The 12439-nt window shown below is 42.1% G+C and overlaps 1 protein-coding gene across 1 annotated transcript in view; it reads right to left on the bottom strand.

Moving 5' to 3' along the window:
- Positions 1-12439, bottom strand: part of LOC128661552 (E3 ubiquitin-protein ligase MARCHF6) — a 415446-nt gene that overhangs the window by 321645 nt on the left and 81362 nt on the right. The window contains exon 6 of the mRNA XM_053715795.1: positions 11551-11693. Within this exon, the coding sequence (XP_053571770.1) occupies positions 11551-11693 (143 nt within the window). The remainder of the gene's footprint in view (positions 1-11550; positions 11694-12439) is intronic.

The following is a 12439-nucleotide window of genomic DNA, read 5'->3' on the forward strand; positions in this document are numbered from 1 at the left end:
ACATAAGCTAGTTTGAAGGTCCAAGGTGCTACTAGTGCATCCACTAGAGCCGCCTTGGGATCCCTGGATCTGGCCCCGTAGCAAGGAACTTTGAAGTTCTGACGAGAGGCCATCAGATCCATGTCTGGAATGCCCCACAGGTGAGTGACTTGGGCAAAGATTTCCGGATGGAGTTCCCACTCCCCCGGATGCAATGTCTGACGACTCAGAAAATCCGCTTCCCAATTTTCCACTCCTGGGATGTGGATAGCAGACAGGTGGCAGGAGTGAGACTCCGCCCAAAGAATAATTTTGGTTACTTCTTCCATCGCTAGGGAACTCCTTGTTCCCCCCTGATGGTTGATGTACGCAACAGTCGTCATGTTGTCTGATTGAAACCGAATGAACCTGGTCCTCGCAAGCTGGGGCCAGGCCTGGAGCGCATTGAATATCGCTCTCAGTTCCAGAATATTTATCGGTAGAAGAGATTCTTCCCGAGACCAAAGACCCTGAGCTTTCAGGGATCCCCAGACCGCGCCCCAGCCTATCAGACTGGCGTCGGTCGTGACAATGACCCACTCTGGTCTGTGGAACATCATCCCTTGAGACAGATTGTCCAGGGACAGCCACCAACGGAGTGAGTCTCTGGTCCTCTGATTTACTTGTATCTTCGGAGACAAGTCTGTATAGTCCCCATTCCACTGACTGAGCATGCACAGTTGTAATGGTCTTAGATGAATGCGCGCAAAAGGAACTATGTCCATCGCCGCCACCATCAACCCGATCACTTCCATGCACTGAGCTATGGAAGGAAGAGGAACGGAATGAAGTATCCGACAAGAGTCCAGAAGCTTTGTTTTTCTGGCCTCTGTTAGAAAGATCCTCATTTCTAAGGAGTCTATAATTGTTCCCAAGAAGGGAACCCTTGTTGACGGGGATAGAGAACTCTTTTCCACGTTCACTTTCCAGCCGTGAGATCTGAGAAAGGCCAGGACAATGTCCGTGTGAGCCTTTGCTTGAGGAAGGGACGACGCTTGAATCAGAATGTCGTCCAGGTAAGGTACTACTGCAATGCCCCTTGGTCTTAGCACCGCTAGAAGGGACCCTAGTACCTTTGTGAAAATCCTTGGAGCAGTGGCTAATCCGAAAGGAAGCGCCACGAACTGGTAATGTTTGTCCAGGAATGCAAACCTTAGGAACCGATGATGTTCCTTGTGGATAGGAATATGTAGATACGCATCCTTTAAATCCACCGTGGTCATGAATTGACCTTCCTGGATGGAAGGAAGGATAGTTCGAATGGTTTCCATCTTGAACGATGGGACCTTGAGAAATTTGTTTAAGATCTTGAGATCTAGGATTGGTCTGAACGTTCCCTCTTTTTTGGGAACTATGAACAGATTGGAGTAGAAACCCATCCCTTGTTCTCTTAATGGAACAGGATGAATCACTCCCATTTTTAACAGGTCTTCTACACAACGTAAAAACGCCTGTCTTTTTATGTGGTCTGAAGACAACTGCGACCTGTGGAACCTCCCCCTTGGGGGAAGTCCCTTGAATTCCAGAAGATAACCCTGGGAGACTATTTCTAGCGCCCAAGGATCCAGAACATCTCTTGCCCAAGCCTGAGCGAAGAGAGAGAGTCTGCCCCCCACCAGATCCGGTCCCGGATCGGGGGCCAATATTTCATGCTGTCTTGGTAGCAGTGGCAGGTTTCTTGGCCTGCTTTCCCTTGTTCCAGCCTTGCATTGGTCTCCAAGCTGGCTTGGCCTGAGAAGTATTACCCTCTTGCTTAGAGGACGTAGCACCTTGGGCTGGTCCGTTTTTACGAAAGGGACGAAAATTAGGTCTATTTTTTGCCTTGAAAGGCCGATCCTGAGGAAGGGCGTGGCCCTTACCCCCGGTGATATCAGAGATAATCTCTTTCAAGTCAGGACCAAACAACGTTTTCCCCTTGAAAGGAATGTTTAGTAGCTTGTTCTTGGAAGACGCATCAGCCGACCAAGATTTCAACCAAAGCGCTCTGCGCGCCACAATAGCAAACCCAGAGTTCTTAGCCGCTAACTTAGCCAATTGCAAAGAGGCGTCTAGAGTGAAAGAATTAGCCAATTTGAGAGCATTGATTCTGTCCATAATCTCCTCATAAGGAGGAGAGTCACTATCGAGCACCTTAAGCAGTTCATCAAACCAGAAATATGCGGCAGTAGTGACAGGGACAATGCATGAAATGGGTTGTAGAAGGTAACCCTGCTGAACAAACATCTTTTTAAGCAAACCTTCTAATTTTTTATCCATAGGATCTTTGAAAGCACAACTATCCTCTATGGGAATAGTGGTGCGTTTGTTTAAAGTAGAAACCGCTCCCTCGACCTTGGGGACTGACTGCCATAAGTCCTTTCTAGGGTCGACCATAGGAAACAATTTTTTAAATATGGGGGGAGGGACGAAAGGAATACCGGGCCTTTCCCATTCTTTATTAACAATGTCCGCCACCCGCTTGGGTATAGGAAAAGCTTCTGGGAGCCCCGGCACCTCTAAGAACTTGTCCATTTTACATAGTTTCTCTGGGATGACTAAATTTTCACAATCATCCAGAGTGGATAATACCTCCTTAAGCAAAATGCGGAGATGTTCCAATTTAAATTTAAATGTAATCACATCAGATTCAGCCTGCTGAGAAATGTTCCCTAATTCAGTAATTTCTCCCTCAGACAAAACCTCCCTGGCCCCCTCAGATTGGGTTAGGGGCCCTTCAGAGATATTAATATCAGCGTCGTCATGCTCTTCAGTAACTAAAACAGAGCAGCCACGCTTACGCTGACAAGGGGTCATTTTGGCTAAAATGTTTTTGACAGAATTATCCATTACAGCCGTTAATTGTTGCATAGTAAGGAGTATTGGCGCGCTAGATGTACTAGGGGCCTCCTGAGTGGGCAAGACTCGTGTAGACGAAGGAGGGAATGATGCAGTACCATGCTTACTCCCCTCACTTGAGGAATCATCTTGGGCATCATTGTCATTATCACATAAATCACATTTATTTAAATGAATAGGAATTCTGGCTTCCCCACATTCAGAACATAGTCTATCTGGTAGCTCAGACATGTTAAACAGGCATAAACTTGATCAGAAAGTACAAAAAACGTTTTAAAATAAAACCGTTACTGTCACTTTAAATTTTAAACTGAACACACTTTATTACTGCAATTGCGAAAAAACATGAAGGAATTGTTCAAAATTCACCAAATTTTCACCACAGCGTCTTAAAGCTTTGAAAATATTGCACACCAATTTTGGAAGCTTTAACCCTTAAAATAACGGAACCGGAGCCGTTTTAAGCTTTAAACCCCTTTACAGTCCCTGGTATCTGCTTTGCTGAGACCCAACCAAACCCAAAGGGGAATACGATACCAAATGACGCCTTCAGAAGTCTTTTATAAGTATCAGAGCTCCTCTCACATGCGACTGCATGCCATGCCTCTCAAAAACAAGTGCGCAACACCGGCGCGAAAATGAGACTCTGCCTATGCTTTGGGAAAGCCCCTAAAGAATAAGGTGTCTAAAACAGTGCCTGCCGATATTATTATATCAAAATACCCAGATAAAATGATTCCTCAAGGCTAAATATGTGTTAATAATCAATCGATTTAGCCCAGAAAAAGTCTACAGTTTAAATAAGCCCTTGTGAAGCCCTTATTTACAATCGTAATAAACATGGCTTACCGGATCCCATAGGGAAAATGACAGCTTCCAGCATTACATCGTCTTGTTAGAATGTGTCATACCTCAAGCAGTAAGAGACTGCACTCTGTTCCCCCAACTGAAGTTAATTGCTCTCAACAGTCCTGTGTGGAACAGCCATGGATTTTAGTTACGGTTGCTAAAATCATTTTCCTCATACAAACAGAATTCTTCATCTCTTTTCTGTTTCTGAGTAAATAGTACGTACCAGCACTATTTGAAAATAACAAACTCTTGATTGAATAATGAAAAACTACAGTTAAACACTAAAAAACTCTAAGCCATCTCCGTGGAGATGTTGCCTGTACAACGGCAAAGAGAATGACTGGGGTAGGCGGAGCCTAGGAGGGATCATGTGACCAGCTTTGCTGGGCTCTTTGCCATTTCCTGTTGGGGAAGAGAATATCCCACAAGTAAGGATGACGCCGTGGACCGGACACACCTATGTTGGAGAAATAAAACCGTTACTGTCACTTTAAATTTTAAACTGAACACACTTTATTACTGAATATGTGCAAAAGTATGAAGGAATTGTTCAAAATTCACCAAAATTTCACCACAGTGTCTTAAAGCCTTAAAAGTATTGCACACCAAATTTGAAAGCTTTAACTCTTAAAATAACCGGAGCCGTTTTTACATTTAACCCCTATACAGTCCCTGGTATCTGCTTTGCTGAGACCCAACCAAGCCCAGAGGGGAATACGATACCAAATGACGCCTTCAATAAGCTTTTTCAGTGGATCTGAGCTCCTCACACATGCATCTGCATGCCTTGCTTCTCAAAAACAACTGCGCATTAGTGGCGCGAAAATGAGGCTCTGCCTATGACTAGAAAAGGCCCCCAGTGAAAAAGGTTTCCAATACAGTGCCTGCCGTTTTTTTAACAGAATTCCCAAGATTAAAATAACTCTTCAAAGTTATAAACCATTAAATATGCTTATAAAGTAATCGTTTTAGCCCAGAAAAATGTCTACCAGTCTTTAAAGCCCTTGTGAAGCCCTTTATTCTTATATTTAAAATTAAGAAAATGGCTTACCGGATCCCATAGGGAAAATGACAGCTTCCAGCATTACCAAGTCTTGTTAGAAATGTGTCATACCTCAAGCAGCAAAAGTCCGCTCACTGTTTCCCCCAACTGAAGTTAATTCATCTCAACAGTCCTGTGTGGAAACAGCCATCGATTTTAGTAACGGTTGCTAAAATCATTTTCCTCTTACAAACAGAAATCTTCATCTCTTTTCTGTTTCAGAGTAAATAGTACATACCAGCACTATTTTAAAATAACAAACTCTTGATTGAAGAATAAAAACTACATTTAAACACCAAAAAACTCTTAGCCATCTCCGTGGAGATGTTGCCTGTGCAACGGCAAAGAGAATGACTGGGGAAGGCGGAGCCTAGGAGGGATCATGTGACCAGCTTTGCTGGGCTCTTTGCCATTTCCTGTTGGGGAAGAGAATATCCCACAAGTAAGGATGACGCCGTGGACCGGACACACCTATGTTGGAGAAAGTTTAGTTTTAGATGACACATCAGCAGACCAGGATTTAAGCCATAACGCTCTACGTGCTAAAATGGCAAAACCTGAATTCTTTGCCGCTAATTTAGCCAGTTGAAAAGCGTCACCTGTAATAAAAGAATTAGCCAATTTAAGGGCCTTAATTCTGTCCAAAATTTCTTCTAATGGAGTCTCCATCTGAAGAGCCTATTCTAGAGCCTCAAACCAGAAAACAGCTGCAGTAGTTGCAGGAACAATGCACGCAATAGGTTGAAGGAGAAAACCTTGATGAACAAAAATTTTCTTCAGGAGACCCTCTAATTTTTTATCCACAGGATCTTTGAAAGCACAACTGACTTCAATAGGTACAGTTGTACGCTTAGAGTAAAAATAGCTCCCTCCACCTTAGGAACTGTCTGCCACGAGTCCCGCATGGTGTCAGATATGGGAAACATTTTCTTAAAAACAGGAGGGGGAATGAACGGAATACCTGGTCTATCCCACTCCTTAGCAATAATATTCACAATCCTCTTAGGGACTGGAAAAAAACATCAGTGTAAACAGGAACCTCTAAGAATTTATCCATCTTAGACAATTTCTCTGGGACCACTATAGGGTCACAATCATCTCGAGCCGCTAATACCTCCCTGAGCAATAAGCGGAGGTGTTAAAGCTTAAATTTAAAGGCCGTCATATCAGAATCTGTCTGAGGAAGCGTCTTTCCTGAATCAGAAATTTCTCCCTCAGATAACAAATCCCTCACCCCTACCTCAGAGCATTGTGAGGGCATATCAGATATGGCTACTAAAGCGTCAGACTGCTCAGCATTTTTCCTTAACCCAGAGCTGTCCCGCTTTCCTTGAAAACCAGAAGTCAGGATAAAACCTCTGTGAGGGTTGTATTCATAACTGTGGCCATGTCTTGTAAAATAAATGAATTCGATGCACTAGAGGTACTTGGCGTAACTTGTGCAGGAGTTACTGATTGTGACACTTGGGGAGGGCTAGATACTAAACCCTCATTTACTTCTGACTGAGAATCATCAATTGCTCTATTTTTAAGTGCTAATATGTGTTCTTTATAGACATATCAGTACAATTGGGACACATTCTAAGAGGGGGTACCACAATGGCTTCCAAACATATTGAACAAGGATTTTCCTTGGTGTCAGACATATTAAACCGGCTAGTAATGTAACAAGCAAGCTTGGAAAACACTGTAATCAAAGTAAATAACACTTAGAAATAAAATGGTACTGTGCCTTTAAGAGAAAAAAAGCTGCACAAATTCTGCAAAACAGTGTAAAAAAAAAAGTAAACGCAACAAAATGTTTACAGTAGTATCATATAGCCTTAGTAACATTGCACAGCTATGCAAATAAACAATTAATCCCTTAATGGCAAAACCAGATTGAAAAAACATCAAAACCAGTAAAAAAAAAAGACTTTCAGCACCTTGCCACAGTTCTGCTGTGGCTCCTACCTGCCCTTCAGAACTATTTGTGGGGGAAAAAACTTCTTTTACAGCCCTCAAACACGGCAGGAACCTCTGGAGAAGCAGTTAGAAGTCTCAGAGGAAAAGAAACTGCACCACTGAGGCGCGAAAATAGGCCCCTCCCACCTCACAACGTTTTGAGGCCTAACAGACAAACACTAGAGTGTCTCTAAATTAACCATGTGGGTTAGAAAACTCAAAAACAAGCCACAATGACCCCTTTAGTCCCTTCAAAAAAACGTTATAATTGCATCATTCACTGAATAAACAAAAACGTTTTTACCAAACAGTGTCACCAGTAACTGAGCCCTTCATGCAAGCTGAAATTCCTATCCAAGTGTCTGAATACAGCTTACCCTTCTCTCATGGGGATATTGCCAGCCTTTTCTAGAAATAACAGTCTGTCTAGAAAGAAATAGACTGAACATACCTTAATGCAGTTTAGCCTGCAAACTGTTCCCCCAACTGAAGTTTTCCTGTACTCTTCAGCACTTGTGAGAACAGCAGTGGATCTTAGTTACAAAATAAGATCATCATCCTCCTTGCAGAAATCTTCATCCCTTTTCTGCCAGAGTGTAAAACAGAATTTATGCTTACCTGATAAATTACTTTCTCCAACGGTGTGTCCGGTCCACGGTGTCATCCTTACTTGTGGGAATATCTCTTTCCCAACAGGAAATGGCAAAGAGTCCCAGCAAAGCTGGCCATATAGTCCCTCCTAGGCTCCGCCCACCCCAGTCATTCGACCGACGGACAGGAGGAAAAATATAGGAGAAACCATATGGTACCGTGGTGACTGTAGCTAGAGAAAATAATTCATCAGACCTGATTAAAAAAAACAGGGCGGGCCGTGGACCGGACACACCGTTGGAGAAAGTAATTTATCAGGTAAGCATAAATTCTGTTTTCTCCAACATTGGTGTGTCCGGTCCACGGCGTCATCCTTACTTGTGGGAACCAATACCAAAGCTTTAGGACACGGATGAAGGGAGGGAGCAAATCAGGTTACCTAAACGGAAGGCACCACGGCTTGCAAAACCTTTCTCCCAAAAATAGCCTCCGAAGAAGCAAAAGTATCAAATTTGTAAAATTTGGCAAAAGTGTGCAGTGAAGACCAAGTCGCTGCCTTACATATCTGGTCAACAGAAGCCTCATTCTTGAAGGCCCATGTGGAAGCCACAGCCCTAGTGGAGTGAGCTGTGATTCTTTCAGGAGGCTGCCGTCCGGCAGTCTCATAAGCCAATCGGATGATGCTTTTAAGCCAAAAGGAAAGAGGTAGAAGTCGCTTTTTGACCTCTCCTTTTACCAGAATAGACAACAAACAAAGAAGATGTTTGTCTGAAATCTTTTGTAGCCTCTAAATAGAATTTTAGAGCACGGACTATGTCCAAATTGTGTAACAAACGTTCCTTCTTTGAAACTGGATTCGGACATAAAGAAGGTACAACTATCTCCTATTTAATATTCTTGTTAGAAACAACCTTTGGAAGAAAACCATGTTTAGTACGCAAAACCACCTTATCTGCATGGAACACCAGATAGGGCGGAGAACACTGCAGAGCAGATAACTCTGAAACTCTTCTAACAGAAGAAATAGCAACCAAAACCAAAACTTTCCAAGATAGTAACTTAATATCTATGGAATGTAAAGGTTCAAACGGAACCCCTTGAAGAACTGAAAGAACTAGATTTAGACTCCAGGGAGGAGTCAAAGGTCTGTAAACAGGCTTGATCCTAACCAGAGCCTGCACAAATGCTTGAACATCTGGCACAGCTGCCAGTCTTTTGTGTAGTAAGACAGATAAAGCAGAGATCTGTCCCTTTAGAGAACTTGCAGATAATCCTTTCTCCAAACCTTCTTGTAGAAAGGAGAGAATCTTAGGAATTTTTATCTTATTCCATGGGAATCCTTTGGTAATGTTTGTCCAGAAAGGCGAACCTTAGGAACTGATGATGTTCTTTGTGGATAGGAATATGTAGGTACGCATCCTTTAGATCCACGGTAGTCATAAATTGACCTTCCTGGATAGTGGGTAGAATCGTTCGAATGGTTTCCATCTTGAACGATGGTACCCTGAGAAATTTGTTTAGGATCTTCAAATCCAAAATTGGTCTGAAAGTTCCCTCTTTTTTGGGAACTACGAACAGATTTGAATAAAATCCCATTCCTTGTTCCTTTATTGGAACTGGGTGTATCACTCCCATCTTTAACAGGTCTTCTACACAATGTAAGAACGCCTGTCTCTTTATTTGGTTTAAGGATAAGTGAGACATGTGGAACCTTCCCCTTGGGGGTAGTTCCCTGAACTCCAGAAGATAACCCTGAGAAACTATTTCTAGTGCCCAGGGATCCTGAACATCTCTTGCCCAAGCCTGAGCAAAGAGAGAGAGTCTGCCCCCTACTAGATCCGGTCCCGGATCGGGGGCTACTCCTTCATGCTGTTTTGTTAGCAGCAGCAGGCTTCTTGGCCTGCTTACCCTTGTTCCAGCCTTGCATCGGTTTCCAGGCTGGTTTGGGTTGTGAGGCATTACCCTCTTGCTTAGAGGATGCAGAATTAGAGGCCGGTCCGTTCCTGAAATTGCGAAAGGAACGAAAATTAGACTTATTCTTGGCCTTGAAAGGCCTATCTTGTGGAAGGGCGTGGCCCTTTCCCCCAGTGATGTCTGAGATAATCTCTTTCAATTCTGGTCCAAATAGAGTTTTACCTTTGAAAGGGATGTTAAGCAATTTTGTCTTGGATGACACATCCGCTGACCAAGACTTTAGCCAAAGCGCTCTGCGCGCCACGATTGCAAACCCTGAATTTTTCGCCGCTAATCTAGCTAATTGCAAAGCGGCATCTAAAATAAAAGAGTTAGCCAACTTAAGTGCGTGAACTCTGTCCATAACCTCCTCATATGGAGTCTCTCTACTGAGCGACTTTTCTAGTTCCTCGAACCAGAACCACGCTGCTGTAGTGACAGGAACAATGCACGAAATGGGTTGTAGAAGGTAACCTTGCTGTACAAAAATCTTTTTAAGCAATTTTTTATCCATAGGATCTTTGAAAGCACAACTATCCTCGATAGGAATAGTAGTGCGCTTGTTTAGAGTAGAAACTGCCCCCTCGACCTTAGGGACTGTCTGCCATAAGTCCTTTCTGGGGTCGACCATAGGAAATAATTTCTTAAATATAGGGGGGGGGACAAAAGATATGCCGGGCTTTTCCCATTCCTTATTCACTATGTCCGCCACCCGCTTGGGTATAGGAAAAGCGTCGGGGTGCACCGGAACCTCTAGGAACTTGTCCATCTTGCATAATTTCTCTGGAATGACCAAGTTGTCAATATTATCCAGAGTAGATAACACCTCCTTAAGCAGTGCGCGGAGATGTTCTAATTTAAATTTAAATGTCACAACATCAGGTTCAGCTTGTTGAGAAATTTCTCCTGAATCTGAAATTTCCCCATCTGACAAAACCTCCCTCATGGCCACTTCAGATTGGTGTGAGGGTATGACAAAACAATTATCATAGCCTTTGCTGTGACCTAACCAAGCCCAGAGGGATATACGATACCAAGTGACGCCTTCTAGAAACTTTTCCAGCTACTTTCAGATCCTCACACATGCATCTGCATGTCTTGCTCTCAAAAAACAACTGCGCAGTAATGGCGCGAAAATGAGGCTCAGCCTACAACTGGGAAGGCCCTCCCTGACTGGAAAAGGTGTCTAACATAGTGCCTGCCGTTAAAAAACGTTCCCCAAGTTTATAAATGTGAATTATCAGCATAAACATGTATAAAATGCCCAAATAAAGCAATCGATTTAGCCCAAAAAAGTGTCTACCAGTTTTATAGCCCATATTAAGCCCTTTATTCTGTTTGCTTGACTAAGAAAATGTCTTACCGGTCCCCATGAGGGGAAATGACAGCCTTCCAGCATTACATGGTCTTGTTAGAAATATGGCTAGTCATACCTTAAGCAGAAAAGACTGCTAACTGTTTCCCCCAACTGAAGTTACTTCATCTCAACAGTCCAATGTGGAAACAGCAATCGATTTTAGTTACTGTCTGCTAAAATCAACTTCCTCTCACAAACAGAAATCTTCATCCTTTTCTGTTTCAGAGTAAATAGTACATACCAGCACTATTTTAAAATAACAAACACTTGATAGAAGAATAAAAAACTACATTTAAACACCAAAAAACTCTTAACCATCTCCGTGGAGATGTTGCCTGTGCAACGGCAAAGAGAATGACAGGGGTGGGCGGAGCCTAGGAGGGACTATATGGCCAGCTTTGCTGGGACTCTTTGCCATTTCCTGTTGGGGAAGAGATATTCCCACAAGTAAGGATGACGCCGTGGACCGGACACACCAATGTTGGAGAAATAGTACACACTGGTACCATTTAAAAATAAACTTTTGCTTGAGAAAATTAAAATTTTGTCACCACACTCCTCTTTGCCCTTCCTAGCAGTTAAGCAGGCAGAGAGAATGACTGGGGGGTGGAGCTAAGGGGGGGAGCTATATAGGCAGCTCTGCTATGGGTGCTCTCTCTGCCACTTCCTATAGGGGAGGAGAATATCCCACAAGGATGAATCCGTGGACTCGATACATCTTACAAGAGAAAAAAAAACTTAAATTGAAGAATACTAGGGTAAACTGGTTTAAAAAGTAAAACAAAAAAAAAAACAGAAAATGTTCTGGTTACGATAAAACACATACAAAACTATTTATTTGAATACCATTAAAAATGTATTTACACTCAAAAGGTTTGATAGGGGAAAAATGCGTGAAAGAAGCATTTACCAACAATATTTTATTGAATAAAAAAATGTATTAAGTGAAATAGGTTACCTTAACAACAATGTAGCAGATGCCCAACAAGCGACGTGACCGTTGAAACCTTATGATTGCTGCTAATCCCTGGATATTTGTGTTAAGGGATAAATGAAGATTAAACATTTCTAATTCAACATTTGTAATGCAAATGACAATTCCTAGCGAACACAAAATACTATCATCTGTGTATATAAAATTGCAACATTTACAATTCATCAACAACCAAAATATATATAATTTTAAAATCTTTCAATATTCAAACTAGCTAAATAAAAAGAGAAACATTGAAATTCATATTAACCCTAAATTTCATATATTTGCTTAGTTCTTTAAAGCGCCATTATAGTTTGCCTGAAATCCTTAGTTGCCTGCAAATAGTATTTCAAAGCTCTGACAGCATTCAAATTATGGAGAAGTCCCTGCTTGGAACTCTTAGGATTAGGACAAAAAGGAGGAACAATTTCCCTACTCAATGTCAGGATGCCACCTTAAAGGGACACTGAACCCACATTTTTAATTCATGATTCAGATAGCGCATGACATTTTAAGCAACTTTCTAATTTACTCCTATAATCAATTTTTCTTTGTTCTCTTGCTATCTTTATTTTAAAAGCAGGAATGTAAATCTTAGCAGCCAGCTCATTTTAGGTTCAGCACCATGGATAGTGCTTGCCTATTGGAGGATTACATTTACCCACCAATAAGCAAGCATAACCCAGGTTCTCAACCAAAATTGGGCAGGCTCCTATGCATCACATTCCTGCTTTTTAAATAAAGATTGCAAGAGAACGAAGAAATATTGATAATAGGAGTAAATTAGAAAGTTGATTAAAATTGCATACTCAATCTGAATCATGAAAAAAAAAAATTGGGTTTAGTGTCCCTTTAAGAGAGTCAAACTTGG

The sequence above is a fragment of the Bombina bombina genome, chromosome 5 (genome assembly GCF_027579735.1).
Source record: "Bombina bombina isolate aBomBom1 chromosome 5, aBomBom1.pri, whole genome shotgun sequence".
In the NCBI taxonomy this organism is placed as follows: Eukaryota; Metazoa; Chordata; class Amphibia; order Anura; family Bombinatoridae; genus Bombina; species Bombina bombina.